Below are 27,929 nucleotides of genomic sequence, written 5' to 3' on the forward strand. Positions count from 1 at the left end.
ACTGTTGCCCACCTTACAAATAGGACTTCCTCCATGGACACAAGTTGTAACAGATACAGAGCAAGTGGGATCATTGCAAATAGCAGTTCAGGCTCTGTAATTGGAGGAATCTCAGCTCCACTGTCAAGGCAGGTTTTGTATAGGATCCTTGCAGACAAATGGCATTGCTTCTTGTCTGACATGGTTGTGTAGCAGTGTACTGCTGTATCAAACAGCTAAGCAAAAGCTCCTGTAATGACTGTGTCTTGCTCTGGAAGGGTGACACTGTCTTGGATCACATGCCTTGTAGTTTGGCAAGTACTCAAGCAGGTAAACACCAGAGTAGGAAGCAGTATTAAGAGCTGACTGCGGTAGTGTGTGCTGCATAGCACCTGCAGTCATCTTGGCTGGGGACAAAGGTGCAGTATCTGTTACTGGGAGTGGATCTGAGTTGTACATACCAGTCTACAGCAGAGAGCAGTCTACGTAGCTGAGCTCACTGTTTGAGACTGGACCAGCACAGGTCATCAATAAAATATACTCAAGAAGGCAGATGATCCAATAATACCTTTTCCTGATCCACTTCCCACCCCATGCCCTGCCCTCTTCTGCAGTGCAGAAGAGCCATTGAGCTTGTAAGCAATGCACAGATGTTTTGCGGACATAACCTGACCTGTAGGGTCCAGAGCTGGAACTGCAGCTTTGTACAGTGTAATGAAGGATCTGTAGGTGAGCTACATTCCAGATTTAACAGGGGCCTCAAGCTATTCCAGTCTGAGAAGGATATAACTTTACCCCTGTCTCTTTTTAACTTGTTTTCCAGCTGACAGAGACCTCTTCTCGATATGCCCGAAAGATCTCTGGCACTACAGCTCTCCAGGAGGCACTGAAGGAGAAGCAGCAGCACATTGAACAGCTACTGGCAGAGCGTGACCTGGAGCGGGCTGAGGTTGCCAAAGCCACCAGCCACATCTGCGAGGTGGAGAAAGAGATTGCCATCATGAAGGCCCAACACGAGCAGGTAGGAGGTGATGTGCTTTATCACTAGCACTCAAATATCTGGCATCCTCTGAGAGTTTTAGGTAAAATTATCCCAGTATAGCTTCCTGATGTGAAACCTGGGCTTTGAATTTCTGCTTCTTAAGTGGTGACAGCTTCCTGCATGGTGGGTTGAGCTGAGGCTTATTCTCTGCTCCTGCCAGCATCCCATGGGCTCTGTCTACCCCAAGCCAGGAGCAGAAAAGGGCTGTGCCAGAAGAAAGACAGCAGATATTGATCCACCAGACACAAACTACATTTGAATGCTGAAATGCAAGTAGAGGGCAAACTTGTTGCCCTTATTCACCCAATCTGGCTATGGCTGTGACTGCATTGCAGTGTTTTCTTGACGTTATCAAACACTGCTGAGAGCATCAGCTCAGTTATATGCCACTGCTTGCCTACCAGAGAGGAGGTCTTTATCACATGAATAAAGTCAAAAGACCTATAAGGAAATCAGGCTGATCATGTGAGGGGTTTTTGCACAAACATTTGTACAAATGATACTTTATGCACTTAAATGCTTAGAGGAGTTGTATTTGTTCTCTTTGTCAAGATCTGGCTATTCAATGGTTGCTGTCATGCCTCCCTGTCAGAAATGCAGGAGAGACTGGCAAATCAGCCTCAAGCTGACATCATCTTTGTGTGTAGTATTTTCCAGTAGTTACCAGTAACAAATGAACTAGTGCAACCCTGAAATGTCTCTCTTGCTTCATGACCAGAGCTGAATTGCACCTGGTAACCTCAGAATGGATTTTTCACAACTATTGAGTCTTCAAGTTCTTAACTCTTAATCAGAGCTGGATTCTCCAAAGGGTTCAAGTCAGAGAGGCACTGATGCATGGATCAAATTTACAGCTGCTGAAGATTGCTCAATTTTTTCCTTTTTGATCCCTACATAATGGCCTCTTTGGAAAATCTGCCTTCTTATCATAGCATCCTCTGAAACAGATCATCAAAACCTTCTGTTCTCTTGTTCTGACCCTTTCTTAAACAACTCTAAACTTGTAACTCTTGTGGCTCGGGCTCTCTTTTTGCTGCAGTACGTCACAGAGGCAGAAGGAAACCTCCAGAGAGCACGAACCCTGGTGGATGTGATGCAGAAGGAGAAGATTGAACTGTTGAACCAGCTGGAAGAGGAGAAGAGGTAAAACAGGAGTGAATGGGTGTGGAGGAGATGAAGTCAGGGGGGAGATGAGGCTCTTGCCCAAGAACATCATTCATTGGATCTAAGGAGAAGAAAGCGACTGGGAAAGTCATCTTTGGATGTCTTTCAGTACTTCAGATATGTTGTTTCACCCTCCTGGCCATTGTGGTCTACACTGTGTGTGGGGAAGGGTTGTACTGCTTCAGGTAGTGGGAGGTTTAGAACAGTTTTGCTGCAGTTGCACACCTGATATGAGTCTTATCTAGGATTGAGCTTCCAGTACTGTGGATGCCCCCATTTTTCTGACAAGCTGCTGCTAATCACAACCAAACAGTGAAATATTTCCAATTAGTCTTGTACCTCCCTATGTCGTATAGCTCTTAGAGAAAACTCAATGTTGTATTATCTCGTGGGGTTGTAGTGAGCTAACTTTTGTGATGTGAGTGGTCTCAGGTTGCTTGAATATGCTCAGCTAAACCTAATACCCCACTATTACAAAGCAATTTAAAGGCAGAAAGCAAACAGCCAGGGCAGCTCATACTTGCATATGAGTTTCATGATTTAACGTGGTTTCCTGCCAAATGCATGGAGAAGGAGCATTATTTGCCTGAAGGAACGAAGGGCTCTGGTAGTGTCATTTACTCTGAGGTTTAAAACCGTGACCAAACTCAGCCATGTCACTGTGAAATGGAATTGCTCAGTACAGGTGGGATTAATTAACGCCAAGGCTTTGGACAGGGACAAAGCCTTGGCTAAGGATACAGTATAAGATAACAGTACTGGATAATAAAGAGAACTGTGCAGGTTGGGCTGTCCCAGACCCCTAACCTTTCTGTACAACCTGGCTTTACTAAGGACCACTTCTTTCCCCTCCATTTGGGATATGCTGATCTTAAGGACATTCCTTCTGAGGAAGTGAAGTCAAATTGGAATACAGCCTTACTGTAGTGTGATTGATCATCTCCCCACGTCCCAGAGGCCCCATCCCTATATGCATGATGATGCATACATTTTTCTCTCCGGATAAGAGTGAAGATCTGCTTGTCATTCTTGGAGTCCAATTGCTGTCTATATACAATTAAACTCTTCAATGGGAATAGAAATACATTTCTGTGTATTAAGTAACTGAAACCAGTGTTGAGTTCAATTGAATGATGCTCCTCCTGAGGATGCATTGTTCTTCTATGCGTAAGTCTTCGTGTTCTCCTGGTAGGCAGCTCACTTTCCCAGCTCCAGGAGGCCTTTTAACCCAAGACAGCTGACTCCTTTCCTAAATATCAACAGATGCCTCCTCTAATTAGAGGAGGTTTACACAAGGAAGCTTGTTTATGAAGTTAGATATGTACATTCACAGTGATTTTCATCTGTAACGGGATCTGAGTCCTTACATCTGGCTACCAGCTCAACATCCTCATTATTGCCTTCTTTTTAGTCAGTGAAGAGAACAAAGAGGGCTGAGGTTAGAAGAAAACTGAATTATTTTGTATCATTACTGGACTTTCTCTTCAGACTTTACAAAAGAGTCTTAGTCATGTCTCTGTGTGTTCATGTAGGTTTATGTGTGTTTAGTCATGACTGCTGGCCTCTACAAGCTCTGGTGAAGGCTTTTCTGCCAGGGCAGCTCCCCATTTCCATGCTTTGGAAATGTTGCGTATTGCCCACCCTCTGCCAAGGAGGCAGAGGCTCTGATTCCCTTGGAATAATTTGTATGGACCCTGTGCATTTGGCACAGGAATTGGTCAGTGCTCAGCTGCAGGATAACAACATCCATGTAAACCAGTGAAACCTGGTTGTGGTTTTCATGTTTTCAGGATCCCAGTGTAAATGAAATAGCAGTTATGCCTGCTGAGAGGTGGTGCAGCAGAAGCAGCACATCTGTGAGCATGTACCTTGCAAGAAGGCAAATGTTTGCTATGTGGAAACCTTGCTTATTACTGTTTAGCTCCATGGGTCTTGCTGTTTAGCTGCTTCTAAGCTGTTTGTGCACAAAGATTGTCTGTATCCCTCTTCTCTCAGGCTTCTGATGTGTAGCAGAGGCCCATGTGCAGTGCTGCTTAGAAAGGGGATGTTGATCTGGGTGGTACTGATTTCTCTTTGTGTCTTCTCCCCTCCTCAGGAAAGTGGAGGACTTGCAGTTCCGTGTGGAGGAAGAATCTATTACAAAGGGGGATCTGGAGGTAATTCCTAACACCCTTACACCTTGACACCCCTTGAATGTGGGGTCAGAACCTGAAATTGCACGTGGGGACTCACTTGATTAACTTCTGCCACCTTTTGCTCAACTCCAAACAATACTTTATCTTTACTGATGGCTTTGGATGCGCTGTGAACACCGCAGTATAAACTGTGAAGATTGTTCTTTGGTATGTTGCCTATGACTAATAATGCTATGAGCTGCCTAGAATTAATCACGTGCAGCCAACTTGGCTTTAAGTGTCACCAGGAGTTGCCAAGCCATGTTAATTCTGACTGTATCTGAATGCATTTCAACATACGTTTTTCCACTGTAGAAATTACCTGACTGTTTAGTCACTGTCCCTGTCAGATGTTATTCTATTCCAGCTGAAGTGCTGTGTATGATTTGACCTGTGGTATCCCTGTGTGGAGTCCTCTGCCCATGAGTGTGAGGTTTGACACTAGGATACCCGTTCATTTGAAGGGTGTGCTCGGGGGGATGCTGTGGCAGTGAACATTGTGCAATCTGGAAGTGATGTTGGGAGCTTGCCCTTGAGTAGGAGGCTTTACTGTGGGGGAGAAATGGAAAAGATGCTTCTGTGAAATTAAGGCTCTGCTCTGTATGTGTAAATCAAAGGACTTTAGCTAGAGTGCTAGATTAATAACAGCCAGAAATGTCAGGGGACCTGCTTCTGTGCTTCTCCATAGGGCATATCAGTAAAAGCCCAGGAAAATGGGAAAACTAGGCAATGGAATATGTTGCTGTGGCTTTGACCATTGTGGCATAAGCCTCTCCTCTATATCTAGAAGCAGAATAATGTGTTTGGCAAGGTATAAATCAGCAGTGTACTGATAGCATACCTTTGCTAGTGGTCAGTCAGGTTTCTGTAGTTCCTGAGCTTAGAGGATGGGTTTTCCCCAGTGCTTTGGAGAAGGGTGGTTGATCCATCCATCATTCACTTTGATAGCAGTGAATTGCCGCTGTGTAAGCTTAAAAGTGTTTAGGCCTGGCTGTGTAATAATGGCAATGGGACCAGGGCTGGCTATATATTTAAATACACCATGTTTCAGCAAGATGGTAAGTTGCTGTGACGTTAATGCTTCTATGCCTGCAGGTCCTACACGGAGGAAAGATCTGATTGTCATTTGGGCTGGGAAGAAGTTGCTTTGCAAATAGGGATATGGCCAAACTTCTTGCAGGCTGTGAGGGTCCTGTCTTCACCTCCATGTTCATCTATACAGAGGAACAAATAACTTCTTAAGAAAGAGTCATGGAGCAGTTTGGTTTCCTGTGATGCAGAGAGCTGGGGTGTTCCCAGTGAGTCCAGCACCAGTGAGAGCACAGGCATCGACAGAAGGTTTGCCTGTGGTCAGTTTTTACATCCTATCCTGTCTAATTTGTGTGCTCAGAGTGAATGATTGACTCACTGGAGACAATTCCCACCTTCCTGCTTTGTTGTGGAGCTAGTTAGGATTTCCAGAAGCCAAGTAGTACACTTAAATAAAACTCTCATTGGAAAACAGGGGGGGTAAGTGCTCCTTCATGTTGCAGGGCATTTCCTGGAAATGGTTATTTCTGGTACTCTTAATGTAAAATCACAACCAAGTCAAGCAGTGGCTGCTAGCAGAGCCCTTTGCATCCCCAGCTGGATCTGAACAAACCATTCAAATACCAAAAGCAAAACCCAGAGACCATTGTCTGCTCTCCTCTGGTCTTGAAGGCTAAATCGCACGGTATTTCTTACAATAGCATGTAGGTTTTGAACAAATCTGGGACTTCCAGGTGCTGAGCATGGCAGGCAGCATCCCTGGAAGCTCTTTGCCCAAAGAAATCAGTGTTTGAAGGCCTAGAGATATGAATCAAGTCTTTAAACCTCTGATAAAGAAAGAGCTGTGGATTTAGCCTTGGAATGAATTAAACCCATTTTTGGTCCTGTTTGGCAATGCTGAAGCTATAGTGGTTTGGAAGGTTTAAAGCAACTGCAGGAAAACAAAACCTTTTAAGAAAGGCTTTTTAGGGTGAAAGACCGTAATTTATAGGAAATATTAACCTCTTCAAGAAACTATCTCATGCTCATCGCCTGTAACCTGCATCATGCCTTGAACAGCAGTGGGAAGTCAGTTTGTAGTCTGTCAATAGTAATTCAAAGCTAATAGCTAGAAGTCTAAAATCCAGATCTGAACTTCCTCAAATATGGAAGAATGTTGAATTGAAGCTCTGAGTCATGCTGGCTGGGCAAACCAGTTTGCATAAAATAAGAAATAGTACAAGGCTTGATGCAAATCTAAAATGAAAGGATTGTAAAGCAGTTGGTCTTTCTTCCCTGATTTTTTTTCTCCTCTATTTTTGTATGTTTTTCCATTGGAAAATAGCAGAATTGATAGATACTGAGCAAGAATATGAGGTGGAACTGAGATAGCTTTGCTGGGAACTTGAGTGTTGCCCTCAGGAGTCTTGAGGCTCTCTCTTTGGGACATGTAGAGATTAGTTTTGTAGCAGTTCAGCATCTTCAGGTAGCCAGTATCTGATGTGCTGCCGCCAGTGGAGGTAATCTCAAATCTGTGTTGCTCAAGTTTCACTTGGGGATTTTGAGCTAGTGTAAACTGAAGAAAACCCATTGTTATTAATGGAATAAATATCACTAAGTAAAAGCAAACCTGCTTTTTTTACTTGCAAAATTTCCATCCTGAAATACGGATCTTTGAGCATTGCAGGGAGCAGGAGAAGCCTCTCAGTACATAATTAGATTTCTTTTCTTTTTAGGATGCATTCAGCCAACTTTTACACTCAAGTGATATTATTTGGGGCTTTTGATAATGTTGGGTTCTTCCTTCAGGAGTCAGATAGACCATATAAAATAGAGTAGTCTGAATATATCTGGCAGTTGATCGTGACCATCACATATCATATATAATGATACCTTTCAGGCTGGAAGAGAAAACATGTATTTTTATAAACTTCAGTTTCCATCATTTTTACACAACTATCCAGAACTTACTTTGTTGTAGAAAAGGGCAGAAATTCCTTAAAAGTGTTTCCAATAAAAAGAGGTGAAGCAAATAATTATATGGGAAATGAAAGGCAGAAAACGGACGGGGGGAATGGTTCTGCTCAGGTTTGTTTGCTTTTTTGTAGGTCTGATTTAATTCAAAGGAATATGCTGGGTTTGTAAGCTACAAAACTGTGAAGGCTGGAGTCCACATGTGTTTTCCCATGTCTCCTTTCCTCTTTTATTTATGGGGAATTTTACATGATATTGCAGTGGTCATTGTGGAGTCCTGATGTTTGCCATCAAGTGCAGTTATATGGTACTTCTGCTTTAAGAGAAGGGCACTGAAGCGATACACTGATGCATAAAGCTCTTGTGCTTAGATCAACCAAAAAAGCAAAACCAAAACAATGGTTCTGCTTTCTTGTGTACAAGGCTGAGTTTGAGTGCCAAAATCACATTTAAATTCATAGCAGCTGTTTTCAAACCTAAAGCATTGATATATAACAGTTTGGTATCTGAATTTCTGATTTGCTTTCAGTGCAGTGTATTTTGGGTCTTAACAACATACTATGTACAGCATGACCTGACTCTCTTTTAGTGCAGGGTTCAAGCTGTCTCAGGAGGAAAAAGAGGATGGGAGCTTCCAGCTCTTCACTGTACCTTGTGATTGTTCTTGAGGAGAGATGTGGAGAATCATTGCAAGGTCTTTGCATTCTCTGATGTGGTGCAAGGGTCTTGTAGTGGTGGCCTGCAGTGGTGGGAGTTTTGCTTTTTAGGTGTCTTCAGTATAGTCTTGATGCAGGCAAACACCGAAGCAGAGTTTCTAATACAGAGGGATGGTTTCCCATCCTAGGTTCAATTTTCTTGCAAATAGCCACTACTAGTACCATGTAAAATCCTGTAGTGACCATTTTCTGTTTGGTTGGATTTTTCCTGCTTATTTAGATCTTTATTCTCCTCCTGTTGTGAACTGCCTTTCCTTGTCTTGTACACTGAAGATGATGTTGCAGCCTTCTCTTTCCCTCTCTTTCTCTCTCTCCCTTGCCCTTTTCCCATTTCCACTGTTCTTTTCTCCCTCTGTGTGACCAGACTCAGACGCAGTTGGAGCATGCCCGAATACGGGAGCTCGAGCAGAGCCTGCTGTTTGAGAAGGCACAGGCTGAGAAACTCCTCAGAGAATTAGAGGACACCAGGGTAATCGACCCCCACTTGCCCTGCCTGCAGAACAGCGTGCTTGGCCCCTGCGTTGATGCTCATGATGCCTTGCTTTGGGTTCCTTTCCTTTGGGTGTTGTGGGGTTCTTTGATTTTTGGCTTGGATTTAAGCTTCCCTGATTCTTTTGTTTGGGTTTTTATTTGCTCTCTCTCTTGGAAATAGTAGTACAATATAATTTCTAGCTTTTGCTTCTTATGTGGGGACTTGTTTCTCAGATTGAGTTTGCTTCTCTGCCCCATGCCACCATTTGACACATGAGCTCTTCACAATTCATTTCTCAATTAACATGCCCAAATAATATCTGCACCCTGCACAATTCATTCTGCCTCAAGGCAGCCCCAGGCTGTAACAGGAAGTAACATTGCAATCAGCATTCCCTTTGTCCCCTCTCCAGTTGCGCAAGCTGCCATCTGAAATGGAAGATAATGGTGAGTGCAGGTGGACCAGCTCTGATCCTTGGCTATGCCTGCAACAGGACAGGCTGCCCAGATGAACAGCACAGCTGATCCTAAAAGCAGCCAGATGTGGAAAGGGCTTTGTCATGCTGGTGTGGTCTGGGAAGCAGCAAACTTGCTTCTCAGTGAGCTTGCTTCTCAGCAGTGGATTTTAGAGCTGTGGAAAATGCAAACATGAGGTCCTCCAAAAGGGCTGAATGGTTTGAATCCCCCTGTGCCCATCTAAAATAAACCCCACACAGCCTCCTGGGTGGATGGTTAGTGGGGGAAAATGGCAATTGAAGTGAAATGGAATTGATTACTTGTGTTTTAACTTGGTTTCCTTGTTTTTTCTGCTGCCTTCTGATATTTCATCTGGTCAAATCTCTCCTTCTCCATCCATAGCTGCAGCACCCTGAACTCCCTGTGACAAACAGGTAGTTCAGCCCTGTTAGGCTACATTCAGACTGTAAGCCATCAATCCATAGCCCTTATGCTCAGTGTTAACCATGGCCAGATTTATTGTCTTGCATCCTCCAGCCTTCTACATTATTTTTTACTTTGCTAATGAGCTCTAACAAGTACTCTTGTCTAAAAAGACCCATTTCCTTTTTACACCAGGGTAAACAAATTATGATGCAGAAGAGACATCTTAGGCTGAGGATTGCTGAGCAATAAAGGAAACGTGATATGCTTAATGTTGGGTTTGATGCTTGTGATATTCCTGCATGTGCAGTCACATCTCCTCTGTGCATCATCTGGCAAGATGCCCTTTCAGGACATTGTTTTTCATAAAGCACTGTTGCTCTCTAGTGAATTCCAAGGGTTGTTTCCAAAATGTGTGTTTTTTTCTGTGGAAAATTAGAGCTCATATTAGAAAAAAGACAAACTGCAATTGGCACAAAGATATAACTGAGTTATCAGTGATGGTTACCCTGGTGCAAAACTGTACTGAGGTTGGAGGGTGCTGGGTAGTCTTTTCCTCTGTATCTGAATTTTGACTAATGTACTTTGGATTTACTTCCACTGGAGCACACTTACTGAAAGGAAGGATGCAGCAATGGGAGGTGGGGACTGACTGCGTCTTCTCTGTCATGTTGCAGTTAACCACGGTGGCAGAAAAGTCCAGGATCCTGCAGCTGGAGGAGGAGCTGAGCCTCAGGCGCAGCGAGGTGGATGAGCTTCGGCAGTGCCTCAGGAGCTCTCACCAAGCAGACACCCCAGAGCATAACCTTGGCTTGCAGTCAGAGGCTCTTCGTCTACGAGATCAACTGCTGTCTGCCAACAAGGAGCATCAGAAGGAGAGCAGCCAGCTAAAGGAGAAGTATGAGAAGACATTAAAGAAGTACCAGCAGGAGATGGAGAAGCTGAAATCTGTCAATGAGAAGTATTCACAGGAAATCGTTGACCTAAAGCATAAAGTTCAGCAAGCCACTAATGAGAACATGGGGCTTATGGACAACTGGAAGTCCAAGTTGGACACGTTAGCTTCAGACCACCAGAAGTCTCTGGAGGACCTGAAAGCCACGCTGAACACAGGCCCTGACACCCAGCACAAGGAGATCGTGGAACTGAAGGCAGTGGTGGAGAGTATAAAGATGGAGCACCAGCTTGAGTTGGAGAACCTTAAAGCAAAGCATGACATTGAGACAGCTGTTCATATAAAGGAGAAAGAGAGTCTCAAACTGAAGTTGCAAGAGGCTATGGATGAAGTGGAAAAAAGCAACAGCAACTGGAAACTGCAACTGGAAACAAAGAGCAATCAGCACCTTCTTGAGCTCCAGGATGTGAAGGACAGGTGTCGAGATGCTGAGCTGAGGGTGCTTGAACTGGAGAAACTTCATGGTGAATATACGGATCAGACAGAAGCAATAGCTTTCTTAAAAGAACAGATTTCTTTGGCTGAGAAGAAGATGTTGGACTATGAAACGTTACAGAAAACAGAAGCCCAGAGCAAACAGGAGATCCACAGATTGCAGGAAAAAGTGCTTGTTTTAGAGAACAAGCTGCAGTCCATGGAGGCCCTGCATCCTTCTCAGCATGCAAATGTATGACTTCTGGGTCATTTTGCTTGTTTATCATCACCTTTAGTAACCCTTCCTAAGAGTAACCCTCAGGTGCTACCTTAAGTGGTTTTCTGAGGCTTTAATGCCTCAGAGTATGTGGATGTCTTTACCTTCATTGATAATGATTTTTCTGCACTGCATCTCCATGCTGAAGGTGTCTTCCCACTCTGGAAAACCAGTACAGTGGCACAATTGTTTAAGAGAAGCACAAGTGGGCCACATCTGGGCTTAGAGGCACAAGACTGCTGCAGCAGTGGAATAGGGTTATTGTGGTTGTGAGGGATGGGCTCTCATCCTAAGCAAGCAGTGTTCTGAGCTGAAAAAGCATCATTTCTGCAATACTGCTGTTGTCCTCCATGTAGCAGCCTTAGTGTATCATTGAGCAATAGCCCTTAGGGAGGTAGATGGAGGGCAGGGTGAAAGAAGAGCCATTGCCCATGCTGAGATAGAGCATGTAGCTTGCTCAGGATGTGGAGCATGGTTTGAGAGCCTTGGTTAGGGGGATGAGCAGATAGGGTTGGGTGGGAGGTGTGTGCCAGCAACACAGCAGAGGCCATGGGGAGGTTTTGCAGCACATGGGAAACACAGGGAAGTGCTGGCTTTGAGGATTATAGTGGAAGAGCTGCTAGCAGGGGTCAGGATGGCACCAGTGTGAGGAAGTAAGGGACATGTGGCTCACTTCGCACTAGAGTGAGGGGGGAGATGGCTACTCATGGATCTAGGCTGGACCCCTGTTTGTGTTTGGATTTTGCATAAGAAATGAGCAAAAAAACTCAACTTACAATTTGTTCCTGGGGGGATGCAGAAAATGAAACTAAGCCAGGAAGTGTGCACATGTTAAGAATACTCATTTGAAATCTATTGCTGGTGATGCAGTCACTGTTCCAGACTGAGGTGCCAGTGAAGTGAATTTAATCCCTCTGTTTAATTTGCCAATGTGAACAGCCCCATTGAAGTCGATTGCACTTCTAGGCCGCAAGGCCAAGCCCATGAATTAGTTTGCCAAGTCAGAGCTTCCTGCCAGCAGAAAGACATGCTGAACTGGACAGGAGAGGCAAAAGCCCAAGAAGGAATCTACAGCATTTATGGTGTTTCAGGGGTGGCTCCACCATCCTTCATCTAGTAAAGACAGTTGTGAACAATAAGTGCAGCCAGGGCCCTGGGAAAAGTGGGTTGTTATTATAAGATATCACATGTTACGGCCAATATTGAACCAGGAATGAATGCTAAAAGCTGGAGGCTTGTTCCAGAGCCCTTTAGATAAATGAGAGGGCTCTGGGGGATATTGATACCAGATTAAAACCAGGGAGTGTTGCAATAATGATTTCAGCTATGTGTTGGTTTAGAATCAGGAAAATATAGGAAGAAATGTATGGGCGCATGAGTGTCACAGGGCAAATTCTATTGTTTAATGTCTTTTAATGTAACTGCAGTGTTAACTATCCAAGTATTTCAAGCATGTCTTGGGATGGTCTTTCCTAGACCTTCAAGCGGGAATTGCAGCTGCACTTCCAAAGAGCAGTTACATAGTTTTTCCATACTACAAGTACATCAGGAGGCATATTTCCCCTTTGGATGTACTCCTGCTCCTGTTGGACGTATCCTGAAGCCCACTCAAGCTCCTGGGGACTGACCTCAGGGCTTCCGGTGGTGGTGGCCACATCAACTGCTTCATCTGAGGCACGTGCTGAGGTCCCACTGAAAGCTGCTGTATGTGAAGAGGCTTCAGGGGCTGAATTGTGGCCTCTGCAATGGAAAGTTTGGCTGTGAGCTCTGCAGGCTCTGGCTTTTCATTGCAGTATAGACAAAAGAGGATGGAGGAAAAGCAGAATCTCCTGTGTGGACCAACATTTGCTTTTAATTGTTTTCATTAATGTATTAGTTCTCCAATAATTAATAATATTCTGGTACCATTTTCATAAGTTTAGGCACAGTTAGATTGTTCAGAAGTTGAGGAGCTTGTTGACTGGGTCTCAAGCTGAATGCTAAAGAGGACTTGCACCATGATTAACCACAGGAGACTGGTAGCTGAAGGAGAGCAGCTCTTTCATTGCTCTGCACAAACTCTTGAGTGTGTGAAAACTGGAAGCGGAGCTTGTGGGGAAAGCCCACAAGCTTTCTCTCTTCCCTCCTAGGTGAATCTCACTGTTGTGCTCATCTGCATGTGGTTTGGGGCAATCTCAGGTGATACCATTTAGCTTTTTCAGTACTATCCAGAGTGACTCCTCAAAAGCCTTTTTCCCCTCTCAGAAAGATGTAGAAGATGGTAATTTAAGTACTGGATACAATTCTGCTTTGAGTGAGGCTTTGTAGTTAACTTTGTTTTGAATCTTGGAGTAAAGGGCTCTTTACATCTCGTATTTTACTTTTATTTCAGATGATTGAAACTAATGATATTTCAGAAGAAAAGATAAAGATGAAGCAAACTATGGAAGGTATGAAATTTTATTGCTTTTTATCCTGGAACACTGTTCTGGTGATTCATATGCCTTCCCTTCCCTTAACTCTGCTGTAGGGAAGTAGGGAAGGCTGTGTGGATGTGGCTTGGGAAACTGGGTTCATCTGTCAGATTTTGTTGCATGGCATTTGTTGTTTGGTAACAAAAAAGTGCTCTAAGTTCCTTTCCCTGTTTATTAATGTTTTATTCCTCCTATCCCTGTGGTTGCTTTCTTAAACCTATCTGATATGGCTTCACAACTGTCATACCTTCTAATGTCTGGATGTAGTTTGGTGCAGTGAGAAACACCCATTATCTGTCTCCTGATGCTCCTCTGCCAATGGAGGGTATCGTGGCTGTGCCCCTGTTGCACCCTGCCCCGTATGCTGGATCCCTTCCTGATTTGCACAAAGCTTTTTCTAAGCTTCCGATCTTTGTCTTGTCTCTTTGTTCCCTGCAGACCTCCAAGACAAGCTGAGCAAAAGAGACAAAGAGGTGTCATCACTGGTGTCCCAGACTGAAACTCTAAGGGCCCAAGTAAGTGGTAAGTTTCCCTAATCCAGTGCTGGTGGGAACTAGGTGCTTCCCTGCTTGTCCTCTGTACTGGTATTGAACAAGGATCTGGGTGCTGAGATGGGCTGGTGTAAACCAGGACCCTGCCTGTCTTAATGCAGATTGTTGGTAAAAGTTTGTTCAGCAGTTCCAGTCTCTTTTCAGGAGTTGAACACAAAAACTGCAGAAGGTACTTGTGTCTTGTGAAGGGAGCGTTTGGGTTTATTGAGTGTCAGAAACTAAAAGAGGCAGAGGTAAATGGAGCTGGGTGTGTTGTTTCCAAGATCTCCCCTTAATTAGGGCCAGAGCTGATCATGTCTGTATTGTTATGAGTGGTAACTGGGAAAAGGCAAAAAGCAGGAATGCAAGTAAAGGACTGAGACCTTCCCCTCTGCTTCTCATAGCTTTGGAAAACAAATGCAAAACAGCAGAAAAGAAGGCTGATACGGTGTTAAAAGAAAAGAAACGTCTGGAAAGTGAACTGGAAGCCTTGACCAAGAAAACACACGATGCTTCGGGGCAACTGGTCCTCATTAGCCAGGAGCTACTCAAGAAGGAAAGGTCAGTGTGCAGGTCTGAAGGACAGAGCTGGAGACAGGGGGCCCTGTGTGTGTGTTCGTTCAAGGTGCTGTAATTTACCACCAAAAGAAACCTGGACATTGAGTCATTGAAGTCCAGCCCCCAACTTTCCTGTTCTTTAGAGATGCTTATTGTGGGAATTTGGTTAAAATTAGGGGCTGTGAATTATCTAAGGGGCTGCGCTTTCACTGCTTGCCAGGGGCTGCAAGACAGTTCAGTGCACATGTAGATGCTGAATGAAGTCATCTTCATGCCAACTAAGCTGGCTGCTACCCTGCTCTGAAATACAGTTCCCTGGGCAAGTCCCAGTCTCTAAAGCTGTCACAGTGGGGAAGATAGGAGATCTGAAGCCCCTGAAGTGATGGGATTTTGAGTCACGTTTGTTCACTGGCCTTTCTTTGGATCTGTAGCAAAAGTGGGAGGGAGCACAGCAGGACACCAGTGGTGTGTGAGCTCTGGAAATGTCCTTACCTTTCCATTCTGCTTCTTCCAGGAGCTTGAATGAGCTGAGAGCATTGTTGCTGGAGGCAAACCGGCACTCTCCTGGGCCGGAACGGGACCTGAGCCGGGAAGTGCACAAAGCTGAGTGGCGGCTGAAGGAGCAGAAGCTCAAAGATGACATCAAGGGGCTGCGAGAGAAACTGGTTGTGCTGGTGAGGACACCAAAACCCCTCCTGGCCTTGGCTTGCAGGCTGGAGGGCACTGTGCTGCTACTGGGGGTAGTGTTTCACCCTTACTCCAAGTCTTTGTGCTTGCTTTTGTGCTGCTGAGCATCTGGTGGGACCTTCGTTGACAGTGCCTGTGAGATTGGACCTGGCTTTGCAGTGACTCATTAAGTAGTAAAAATGCCCTTGTGTCCTTTTCCAGTGTTTTTCTGTTCCCATAGGTTTTAGATCCATGGCAAATTAAGGCTGGGAGAGAGTGAAGGTCAGCTACCCCACACTGTTTTACACATTCTGTTCTAGGCATAAGCAATGTCCTCCAATTCCTGTGTACTTCAGTGTCCTCCAGTGGTTGAAATGTGAATAATTCATTTGAACTCTGCTGGGAACAAATTGGAACTGCTGCATGTACAGTTGCCTTCAGAGTTGTGCTCCGACCCCATCTACTGTTGAAATCAAAACACAGTTGTATGAGTTACTGCGGATTTCTGCTTTGCTTAGTTTCTTTAGTGATTTGGTTTAACCTGCTCTTATTTTCCCTCTGCTATGTAAGGACAAGGAAAAATCTGTGTCAGATCAGCGGCGATACTCCCTGATCGACCCTTCGTCAGAGTCGGAGGTGATCCGGCTGCAGCACCGGCTGGTCAGCACAGAGGATGTGCTGCGCAACGCGCTGGAGCAGGGCCACCAGATGGAGAAACTCATGGAAGCAATGAGGCTCTCTTCTGAGAAAACACAGGTAGAGCATCAGCAGTCACTTCACAGGTTGCTCAGCCCTCAGGTCTGTCCAAAGCAACCTCCTGGGATCTTGCCCTGTGCTGTGGAGGGTGATGCAGTCAGCTGGGACGCTTTCCTTCTGCTTGAAACAGTTTAGAAATACTTTGTTCTGTCAGATGTAGCTTAGAATGAGGAAAAGCCTCACTACTTGGTAATTATGGATTCTGTTGTGCTTTGCAAGAATGGTTGCTAAATGTGGTGTTTTGGGGAAGGTTGCAGCATGAGTTAACTGTTCTTTGTCTACAACATGTGGCTGCGTATCCTTGAGGTACAGGCAATTTGTAACGTGAAGGTTGAAGGTTTCTGCCATCCCTGTTCTCAGAAAGTCTTGTTTCCTTGCAACTCATAAGCAGAAACTTTGGAGGTGACTGGGAAGATTTTGCATTTCTCTTGCCAGCTCCTGAAGGAATGTCTGTATCTGATCTGGGTTTGCTGATGGACCATGAATGATCCCATTCCAGTTACTGCTTTCTCTTCTCAGCTTCCTCTGGTCTCCCTTTGTTTCTTCTGACAAAAGCAAAAGTGCTTCTATCCTTGTCTTGCATCCTTCTTTGTGAAATTGAAGGCTGCAAATGGCTTGACTTTCCACATTTGCCTTTTCCCATCTCATGTTTAAGCCCTGACTGATTCCTCATGCAAAGTGACTGGCCCTTTGTGCCAAGCTTTGTGCTTCATGTCCTTTATTGTCTTCTAGCTGTATCTTCTCTTGTGTCTGCAACCAGGTCATGGTTTTCAGAGCCCAGATGCACTAGTGCTCCTCACGTGCTTGCTTACTTAAATTCTTAGCTGAAACATGTCTTTCTCTTGTAGTAATGAGCTACAATTCGTACTCAAACAGACACGTTAGGATAGTACAAAACAAGCCACTAGCTACAGAGAATGGGCAGAGAGCTTGTTTTCCTTAATGCAGGTGCAGATGTCTTGAGTAGGTAATTGCGGGGGGTGGTGGGGTGGTGGTGGTATCAAATCTAGTCCTCCCATGGCAGAGTCTTCTGCACAGTTTGCAGATACATCAAATGGCTGTTTTGCATTACAGTAGTACTCGGAGTGACACAGCCGGGAGGAGGGTGCATGGTAGACATTGCAGCTCTGAGAGCTCTGCTGGCTCAGCTGAGCATCTGTGTGTTGCAGACAAGTCACTATATCCCACAGTGCAGCAGAGGCAGCCGTCTGCCAGCACCAGACAGGACAGCTGTAGCCGTGATGACAAGTTAGTGGCAGACCAAGATGTACTATAATCCTGTTACTACCTCTGGAGTGACTTTAGCTCCTGCTGTAATTGCTATGTGTCAAGTGAAAGTGCATCATGACAGCCTCATCCGCTGGAAGCTGCAGGATGGGTGGGAAAAGTTTAGTCTCTGCTTTAATGCTCAGTCCCTTGAGGAAAAAGAAGTCTTCTGTTCCACATTTCTATCTCCAGAGGTGGTGCAGGTGGTAATTATTTCTTCCCCAGCTGTAGAAGATATCTTCCATAAAGTGAGTTGGAGTGGACCTTATGAGGTCAGCTAATCTATCCCTGGTGTTGCTTTGATACTTTCATGCTTAAATCTTAGAGATGTGACAAGATAGTATTATGCCTTCAATTACAAGCCATGGTACTGGGAGACAGCTGGGGGATTACTGCAGGAGGCAAGGCCTCAAACTCCTATTGATATCAGGGTTTTAAAGTGCGTAGTTACAAAGAAGTCTGGATCAAAGCTTCCCTAGTTTCAGTATGATATCTGTTCATCCTTTCTCTTATGAAGGGGAGTTGTTAACTGGGGGCTTGCAGGCTGAGCCTGAGGACATTGCTAGTTTAAAGAGATCCTGGTGTATTAGTCAGTGAATTGATGGTTCTTCCCCAGAAGCCACATGTCTTCTGTAACCCATTCTGTACTACCTTCTGACCTCCTGTCTCCTCTCTGTCAGCAGCAGCTGTTGCCCAGGGATCTGCCTTGGCATCACTCTCCCTTTGTCTGTAAAGCCTTCACTTTGCAGCACTTTGCAGCTCAAGAAGGAAATCTGTAATTACCACAAGCTGCTGCTGCTCTCCCTTAGTCAGCCACCACATTCTGCAGTCCTTGGTGTGCCTGGCTGGCCTTGGTGTTAGACAAAAGGGGGTGCAGGAGCTGAGGAAGCATAGTGGCACTGTCTTCATCTCATCCTCAAGTACTTGCTGCCTTGCTCTTTCCATGCCTGCGGCTGAAAAGTATTTGTCCTGTCATAGAGGAAAAGGATCTTTATCTTCTCCATGTCTTGGGAGACACAAGCTTTGCAGGAAGTGACAAGGATTTGGCACTTGAGCCTTTTCTTGGAGAATTGGCAGTGATTGCTCTGGGAGTTGTTTCATTTCATTTCAAGTGAATAGCACCACTTTTTTCATTATCGTGACCATGTACCGAGACCAAATTTCAAACCTGACTCCTAGTACCTGATAGCTGCTTAGTGCAGAGATAGGGTGTGCTGCAGCCATGGTAGGCTCTGTTGCCTGAATCTGCTGTGGAGTGGGTGCAGACCCCAGGGCTGAGTCACTACAGCAGCACTGTTGACATCCATCTGGGTAGGATTCGCTGCCTGGTAAACATTAGCAGTTCAGGCTTTCAAAGCAGAGCTCAGTTTGAATCTCTGCCTGCTTTTCCTGCCCAAACAAAACCTCTGTTCCATAGGATTATCGCACCTTTGAGGTTACAGTAAGAAAAGAACCTGTGTAGCTAGGCCTCCTCTGATGATAGCATTTAAACCTTGTTGTCTTGTCTCCCTATAATATCTGATTTTGCTGCCATCAGCAATCCACCAATAACTGTGAATCTGGTTTCAAAGACCCAAACAACTGACACTTGCCATGCTGTGACTTCAGGCTGCAGCTTTCTTCTCTTGTTTGTGCTGGTTGTACTGTCATTTTGAAGCTGAAGGGCTCCATATTATCCCTCCTAAAGAAACATTATAAATGTTTAAAAGTTCTTGTGCATTCTAAAGATAGACCAGCCTGTCCTGGCTGCCAGACTTGTCCCCAGAGATGGGAAGCAGGGAATGGCAAATGTCCTTTTCAGTGCTGGGGTGTTCACTGTGCTGTCTTTTGCAGCTAACGATGCCCTTTGCTGAGGGTTTGTTTATTGAGATTTGAGAGTCAGAAGTGAAGAGTGGGTCTGTGTCCATGAGGACATTGGGGGATGTTTTGTAGTTCAAAAGGATGGAATCCAGCATGTGGGGATTGGGCCAGGGTGCAGAGGGCAGGAAACTTCTGCCAAAAGTGGGATGGGATTTTTGCCTTCTCCTTTCCTTATGTGGAGTGGGCTGCTAAGGAAGGAGATAGCAGTCTTGCCAGGTTTCAGAGCTTGTAGGCAAAACCACTAGGCTCTGTGTCCTTCAGCAAGTATTGTCCATTCTCCATTGCAGACTGGAAATTCTGGGTCTGCTAACGGGATTCACCAGCAGGATAAAGCCCACAAACAAGAGGTAAGTTATAAGCAGAATGTCATTTAAAACAGTAACTGCTTCGTGTGATTTCTTGCCTGCTGTGCTGGGGACAGCTCTTGGATGGAGGCTGTTCTGCCAGCAAAGTTTGGCTGTGTCATTCCCACATCAAAAGCCAGTTCCCAAGCATATGATGGGAACATCCCCATACTATAAAAAACACTTGATGCCATCAGGAAGGTGCTGGTGAGATGCTCACTGAGGTGCAGTGGGTGCTTGCTCTGGGAGAAGCAATAGAAAGGGAGTTTTTCCTCAGTCTCCTGGGTTAGTGCCTGTATGGCTCTTCTGGCAGCCCCTGGTAGAAGCTGCTTGGTCTTAGATCTCTGCCATCCGCTTTACATGGGTGGCATTTGTGGGACATACTGTCATGTTCTGCCACAGTTTTCATGATGTAGGGCAAGACCTGTAGCCTCAGACTTCATCTCCACACAGGTAGGATGGCCAGCCTGAGGAAGAGGAGGTGTGACTTACTGAGCAGAGGCATGGCAGGCCTGGTGGCATTCCACTCTGTGCCTCAGTTTCCTCTTCTGTAGAAATACCTCTCTGCTTGCCCTCATTCTGCCTAACAAGGTCTCTTTTCTTCCAGGAGAAGCTCTGATAGAGAAGAGGTGAAGAGGATCATTTCATGCCAATATCAGCTCCTGTGCACTGTCAGGAAAAATGGTACCACATTTGGCTTTAGCACCTCCAAAAGACCAGACACAGTATTTTCACTTTAAAGCAGAACAATGTTTATAATACACTAACTGATGTAGTCAGGACAATCCTGCAGTCCAGTTTTCCAAGACAGCCATTGTTCCAGGGGGGAGCAGAAAGATCTCTCTAGGTTTGGTTTCTTACTTGTATTGGTTTTGACTATGGAATTTGTATTGCTGTTGTCCCACCAGCTGACCTGGTCTGGATGATGGCTGCCCAAATGGTGGCTGAAGTGTCAGCAAGTCCCAGTATCCCACAGGAACTCCAAAAGGATTTGCTTGTGGTGGTTGATGCTTCTCACATGGTCTGTCCCTTACCTTCCACTCATCCTGCTGTCTTGAAGACCTGCACAAGCAAGTGAAACCTGCTGGGCTGACTGTTCATGCTGGCACGTGTAGGCTGAGCAAGATGGGGTGTGTGGATGTGTTTCCCTCCACCTTGTAGAAGACATCAATGTTCTGGAGGCTGCACTTAGTACTTGTATCATAGCATGTCCTGGGAAATAATCTGATTTCAGGGGGATATTTGTTTTGTTTCTCACCCAGTGCTGTTTGGGGGCAGGCAACCTGAGCTGTGGTTGGCCTTTCTTCCTGCAGAGATCTCTGAGCTCATGGGCCTGCCCATGCCCTGCCCCACAGCCAGGCTGCCCAGCCTGATCCCCATCACTTGTATGTGCTTTATTGGGTCCTTTTAGAGCACAGGACTCCACAGCTGCATCTCATCACTGGCCTGAGAGCTCCATGCTGGCTGCAGTCAGTGTGGGACAGATGCCCTGTGGAGATGGTTCCCTCTTTGCCTGTTTAGTTTAATAGCTAATCAGGGATCACCTGGCCTTTCTCTGGAGATATCCCTGGCTCTGCAGTATGATGCTCCAGTATGATGCCCATCCCCTTCTGACAGGAATACAGAATGCTGAGGTGCTGCTCTGAGCATTCATGCAGCAGTAGCTGCCTGTATTGGATGGGTACAGCATTCCTCTGTGTATGACCTGAGTATGAGTATTTGGAGCAGAAGAAATACAAGACTAGAGCTCACACAGCTCTTGTCTGTACATAGCAGTGCAGGCCCAGGCAAGGATCTCGTTCCTTCTTCTAAAGGCTTTACCCTTCTCTGACTTTGACCACAGCTCCCAAGGGACACTAGGGTGGAGGAAAGGGACAATATGCTTTTAAAGGTGTGAGACTCCAGATTCACTGCTCAGTACCACAGGGAAGAGTCACAGCAATATTTCACCAGGCTTTCTCTAATTAGTGCCTGACTCCTCCAGTCTTCAGAAGCTCTTATGTTGTGATCGGTTACCTGTGAAACAGGACAAGACCTAAGAGAGCACTGAGAGAAGAGATCTGAGCCTGACCCCAGGCAGATGAACATCACATCATGTCAGCTTCATTGCTTTTGCCTTCATTTCCTGTAAGGTTGTGCTACTGTGTCTTCATGGGTTGCCAGACTCCTGCTTCCTTGAAGGATGAGCAGCCAGAAGCAACCTGGGAAAGACATGGGCTTCATGGCTGCAGCTCTACCATGAGGAGGATGTTGCTGAATCTGGGCTATGACAAACACTGGGCCCTGCTCACTTGATGCAGGATTGGTGATCTCCCTCCATTCAGAGGGAGGATGAGAGAGGAAAGTGGCTTCAGGGGTGTAAAGCAGGACAGAAAGCACAGCTTAAATCTTGTGCATGGCAGGGGGAGGCAGAACTGCCTTGTAGAACTGCTTCATCAGTTTCACTAATCACCAGGAAGATTGCCTAGCTCTGAGACTTTCCAAAGGGATCACAGGGGTATCTCCAAAATCTTCCTGCTCCATGTACTCATCTCTCAAGCAATTTAGGAAAATCACAGAGGGAGTGTTCATGGTTGCAGCCTGTGACAGTGAATACCTCTCTGGGAGCTGATGGCTGTAAGAATTGTGGGCTGGTGTTTCCCAAAGTGCTGCTTTGGTTCATCTCTGGTGTCTGCAGCTCTCTCTAGATTGGGTGGAACTAAAGGTATGCTGCCCATCTCCAAGCCCAGGGCTTCCCAGGCACCTGCCAGTGGGAGAGCCCATTCTGGTTGGAGGCTTACTTCCCCTGGTAAGTCTTTTAGTGATCTGTGACCAGTTGCCTTTATCTATAAAGGGGAGATACCTGCATTTTCCACCTCCCTCAGTGAACCTTTGGCTCTACATAGTGCAGGATCCCCTGGGAGGACTTAGGGGGACCATGTATTTAGTTCCATTAATCAGATCTGAAGTTGTCAGGGTAACTTTCAAGCTGGAGGAGTCTCTGGCTCCTGTCTCTTCCCAGGGACCATCTCCTGTGAGTGGCTTAGACCTGTGGGTCTTCCCAGTCAGTTCAGGTGACAATATAAACCTGCAGCAGATGGGTCAGGGTTGGTTTAAAGGTAATGCTGATGGTCTTCTCTGGCTGTAAATAGCTGTGCTGGTCCCTAAGTATCAGCCAGGAGCCAAGCACTTGCTTATTGCAGAGGCTGTGTGTGGGCTTTGCATTACAGGGCCATACTGAAATGGGCAGTGGGGCAAAGCCAGGGCCTCTGTATTCTACCCTGCTTTGGGGAGCTGCTCCCCAAACAGGACTGACTGCAGCATGAGCAGGACATGCTATCACACATCATCTGGGTTTTAGCCCAACCCTGTATAAGGTGGCCAGGTTTGAACATTATCCATGTTCTCCCTCTCCAGAACTGGCACAGGCTTTCCAAGGGCACCTGCCTCTGGCTGCCCTTCTGAGGCTGTAAGAGACCAAACTAGGGACAGACTTGGAAAGGACAAGGAGGAGATTCCCCTGCCCCTCTATTTATTTGTAAGTTTAAGTGCTATTTTTGCCTATGTGGTGGTGTATAAAGTACTTCACAGTATTTGGTCTTACTGGCTTGGTTCTTCAGGGGAGATTTTCAAGGGTGTTGGAGCACTGATGCACCCATCTCCTGTTGCTGGTCAGGGGCTGGTTCCTGTTTGTGCCTTCACTTCCCTTTTGCTTCAGCCTTGCTCTTATCTCGACCCCCAAGAGCTGGTACAGGGGCCTGGATGTGGTTGTGTTCTCCCCAGCCCCTCTCCCAGCCTGTGCATGCTGTGCTGGTGCTGCATCTGAAGCTGAGTCCTGACATCATGCCCCAGAGCACCAGCACAGGGTCGGGAGGAGGAGGCAGCGCATCTTTGGAGTCATCAGCACCAAGGGAAGGGCTGGCACCCGCTGGGACACCAGCCATCACCCAGCTGCGGTACCCAACAGTTAGTGATGCTTTTCTGCTGAAAGCTGAGACATTATCCAGTGAACAAAGTCTTTGCCATGGAGACTGCTCCATCTTTAGTGGTTTCTTCTCTAACCCTCTAGACCAAAGGGAAAAGGATCAGTCCTGGCTGGTAATTTCAGCTTTATTCCTCCTACAGCAGCCAGCGAGCTGGAGCAAGGGGCAGCACTGGGCCAGTGCTGAACAATGGGTGCAAAGCTACCAGCCAAGGTTCTGCAGCTCTTGCCTCCTCCCAGCCACACGCCCTTCCTCTGGCTTGCACTAGAGATGCATGAGGGTTTCATTCAAACAAAATGATGCAAATGACACTGCAAAAGTCTTAACAAAAATTCCAGTACTCCGTTGTTCGGCAGCTTTAGCAGCTCAGCACTATCTTGTAGGGAGTTATTAATACACTAAGATCCTATAGGCCTCATGTAAGTTACCATAATAAAGATGATACTAGATGTATAAATGGATGATAACCTTTTACCCGTACAGTATGTATTACAATTTTGTAGTTTAGTCATTTTTTGGCTATCAGATTTTGTTAGTATGATATAAAACCAAAAGACAAAAAAAAAGGTTTGACTGCTAATGTCTATTTTGTTATTTGATTCACTTTATTTCTTCCTCTGTACAAAAGCTGTACAAATCTCAGTCTGTGTAACTACCCCACATGTGTATTCATGTACCACCCCCTGTCCTGGCTTGCTGATGTGGTGAGCTCGTTACTAACCAATAAACTCTGTGGCTGCAGTCGGGCACCCTGGGGCTGCTGGGGTGTGTTCAGGGTGTTGTGCACTGCCCAAGCCATGCTGAGGGGGAAGTGGATGGGATAAGGGGGGGCTTTAGTAGGTGCCCCTTGTCCTAGGCCGCAGCACTGAGCTGGAGCCATCGCCACTGGGGTTCAGCTGCGAGCTGGGTTTGTAAACAGCCAAGCATCAGCTCCTTCCCTGGCGCTGCTGTTGGGTATCCTCTGAGCCATGGAGTACAGTGCTGTTTATTCATCCATGACTATTTCTCCTCTGTTAATCTCCCGTGTCCCTCTCTGACACATTCACAACACCCCAAGGCAAGGGGTGCTGCAAAGTGCTGCCCTAGACCCACCTCCCTGTACCTCAAGAGAGGCACATACTCATTTGAGTGGTGCCATCTTGATTCTGCAAGGCCAGAGGTGGTGACTGCGTCATCCTCATCCCTTCCAGATCACTCACCACAGACCTTTAGAGCCCAGGGAATGTGTGATTGCTGTAGAGTGGTCCCAGGGCAAGCTGTGGTTGCTGCCAGCACCCTGTGCAGCCCAGCTCCTGCCTCTTTTCCCTATGTTCTCACCATGTGCCTGTGGCTGAGCATCATGGACTTATGCTGTCCCCCATGGGCTGGACCAGGGGCATTTACTCCAGGGCTTTTTCATGGCACAGCATCTCTTCATTGGAATTTCTTGGACTGCCCAAGGGCTGTGCCCCAGCTCAGCAGCTTTCCTGCACCTGTGGGCTGTATGTAGATCCTTTGCTGAAAGGTGATGGGTTCACAGATGCCTTAAGATACATGGAGAAAAGGATTTTTTCTTTTTAACTTGTTTCCTGGCTGCTTCTTTTCCTGAACTTAAGCTTCTCCCCTACCAGGATTACCTGGAAGTTTTAAACCCTTTCCAAAGAACTGGTACAGTTTGCAGATGGCGAGTTGATTCCAGAATGGGGCCTCAGGTGCTGGACAACAACACCATGGAAGCTGGGCATGCAGCTATATTTCAGAGCTGTAGCATGGTCTGTACAGTGTGCTCTGTGATACCCTGCTCTTATTTTCTCAAGGTGTATAGGAGTTGCTGTGAACCCCAGACCTCTCGAAGCGTTCTGTTTGTCCAGCAGCTCCCTGTGCAGTGCAGGGGCTCACAGCTCCTGAAATAGCTGGGTAAGAACAGTGGGTCCCTGGGTCACCGCACTGCTGAATTCCTAGAGCTGCTGCCGGGGCTTCACTGTCCTCCAGCGGCTGGAAGGAGAATAATTGGTTTGAACTTTGCCTGGGAGAAATCTCTGGACACAGGAACATCCATCCGGGCCCAGCCCAGCATCCGAGCTGATGCACTCAGTATTTGCCCTGCCCTTCACTTCCCAAGGCTGGTGCTTGCTCATGCCAGGTGTGAAGATGCTGTGGCTGGGCAGGGATGGGATCCTGGCCCAGGGCCATGGCTCCTCTGTGTGCGATCCCACTGTCATGGCTCGGCCCTGGTCTGATGCACTGGTTCAGGGAGGTTTGTCACCCTCTGCTCCATTGGTGCCAAGGCACCAGTAAGGGAAGGATTGCTCCAGCACAGCTCTTGGGCTGTCCCCACGCTGACAGCAGGGTCACCAAGCAAGTCCCCTTTTGTGGCCAAAAGTCCTGGAGGGAGATGTCCCCCAAAGCTGCCTGTTTATGGGGGCAGGAGCCTTTATCCGTGGATTTTCCATTGAACCCTTCTGAGGGTTCTGGGCAGGAGCTGCTTACTCAGGGCAGGAAGCAAAGGCCATAAGCATCATGTCCCTGCTCAGGGCAGATGACTCCAGCTCCATCTTTTCTGTAGCTCCCTACTATCATTCATTAAGGTGCATATTTACAATCAAGTGCCCAAGCCCTGGTATCTCACAGAGATAACACCGTAGCACATGCCTTTGTTTGCAGACATTGCTGTTAATTGTACAGTGAGGATTAATAAAACATGAAGTTGAAAGATGCCTAAATCGCAGGGGGGGAGCTGGTAATCTCTGCTAACAATAATATTTGCACTTTATTTTCATCCCAGCATCCAGCCAAGAGCAGAGCCTGGGCCGCAGAGCAGGACCACTGCATGTGAATGGATGGGGTGAGGATGGAGCAGGGATCCTGACCTGCTGCTTGGGCTTAGAAGAGGTGATGGGTAGGATGTCCATCCTCATCTGTGTTAGGGACCTCATCCCCTGGGAGGCTGTGTTTGTGTCTAGAGCTGGATGGGTGCTTCAGTGGTGGGTTTCATCCAGGGATGAGGGAGGGATGAGCCATGCAGTGCATGGAGACACATGCAGAGGTGACATCTCTGTGGGGATGTGACTGCCCTGCTCTAACCACCATCCTCCTGGACCTGCCTCCCAAAGGCACATCCCTGTGGGATGTTCCCTGTGGATGGGGTGGATGTACCAGCTCTCTGCTTGGTGCTGGGAGACCTGTGAGCCACCAAAGATGCTGTTCGGCTTTTATAGGGGCTGCTCGTGTCCCCTCCCTGCTGCAGCCCCAGTGCCAAAGAGCTCAGCAGCCCCAGGGCTGGAATCAGGGCTGGGAATGTGCTGCTTCTCCAGCAAGGCTGTTTCCTCCCCATCCCTTTGCTGCCTAACAAGCATCCTTGTCAAAATAGCTAATTTCCTTCCAGAACAAAAAGTCACCTGAATACATTTGGAAGCTGTATTGCACTATCAGGGTAATCAGAATTTAATTTGATGCAGTCAAGGCTCTAAAAAGATGTTATCAAGGGGAACATCAAAGCTGGATTCCTGCGCTTGGAAAGGCAACTGGAATGCTTAGTCCAGAGTTCTCATTTTATCGGAGACTTTCAAAATATCAGTCTAAATAACAAAAAATGAATATTAAGAGTATTTGCAAATTAATGTCTTTTGTAGCTGAACAAAGGCTCCTTCTTTTGCATGTCTGGGACAGTCTCTTATTAAATCCTACTAATTATACAATTTTGTTGTGTCTCATCATTTCTGTGCTTGCAGGAATTGAAACTGAAGCTCTTTTCCCCCTTTGTTGCACCATGCTGCTCCACAGGGGCCCGATCCTGCAAAGTGGGGCTGCTCCCACTCACCACAGGGAGGTCCCATGGCTACAGGGACAGAAAGAAGGTGGGATGGGGACCTCGGCTGCTTTTTCTCTCCTGGGCCTGTTATGCCCTTGGGGCTTTGCATCGTTCCAGCTCTTGGGATAGCTGAGGAAAAGCTCCAGCTCGTACTAGTGAATGTACTTGTGTGATCATTTCAGGGTTTGCTTCTAAAGTACAATGTCAGAAGGCAGAAAAGTGTCTTGGGCCTTTTGGGCACCAAGAAGGTTGAAAATGTGACCAAAAAGTGACCTTGGAGATGGGGTGCCCCTTTTGGGGGAGGTTTTATTTGACCTGGGGGCCATGGCTGTGTAACCTTGACCATATTCCTTTCAAACACCGTGATTTCCATACCAGGCTCCGGCTGCTTTGCCACCCAGCATGTGCCAAACCGGCTGGGGCCATGGTGATGTACAGCATCCCCTGCCCATTGACCTGGTATCTTCCCTTAGCTCCTATATCTGCCGAGCCGGATCCCAAACACTGTCATCCCCACGCATGCGGGACAGACCTGTCCCCTGGTTTAGCCCTCGGAAACGTGGCAGGGGAGCTTTGGGGGAGAAGGAGGTTCAGCCAACTTCGTTAGGGAAATAGCATGGATCTTGTGTTCAAACCTTTGAAGTGTTAATTAAAAAGAATTATGCAAAGGAGCGAGGGTTTGAAACATTCA

General features: G+C 46.5%; 1 protein-coding gene across 1 annotated transcript in view; it reads left to right on the forward strand.

Moving 5' to 3' along the window:
- CLIP2 (CAP-Gly domain containing linker protein 2) overlaps window positions 1-27,125 on the forward strand; it is a 79,190-nt gene extending 52,065 nt beyond the window's left edge. Inside the window, exons 6-16 of the mRNA XM_065694512.1 lie at window positions 803-1,000; window positions 2,061-2,164; window positions 4,281-4,341; window positions 10,085-11,029; window positions 13,425-13,482; window positions 13,945-14,028; window positions 14,441-14,597; window positions 15,109-15,268; window positions 15,831-16,016; window positions 19,430-19,489; window positions 20,094-27,125. Of these exons, the coding sequence (XP_065550584.1) occupies window positions 803-1,000; window positions 2,061-2,164; window positions 4,281-4,341; window positions 10,085-11,029; window positions 13,425-13,482; window positions 13,945-14,028; window positions 14,441-14,597; window positions 15,109-15,268; window positions 15,831-16,016; window positions 19,430-19,489; window positions 20,094-20,105 (2,025 nt within the window). The 3' untranslated portion in view covers window positions 20,106-27,125. The remainder of the gene's footprint in view (window positions 1-802; window positions 1,001-2,060; window positions 2,165-4,280; window positions 4,342-10,084; window positions 11,030-13,424; window positions 13,483-13,944; window positions 14,029-14,440; window positions 14,598-15,108; window positions 15,269-15,830; window positions 16,017-19,429; window positions 19,490-20,093) is intronic.
- The last annotated feature ends 804 nt before the right edge of the window (window positions 27,126-27,929 follow it).

The sequence above is a fragment of the Lathamus discolor genome, chromosome 14 (assembly GCF_037157495.1).
Source record: "Lathamus discolor isolate bLatDis1 chromosome 14, bLatDis1.hap1, whole genome shotgun sequence".
Taxonomy (NCBI): domain Eukaryota; kingdom Metazoa; phylum Chordata; class Aves; order Psittaciformes; family Psittacidae; genus Lathamus; species Lathamus discolor.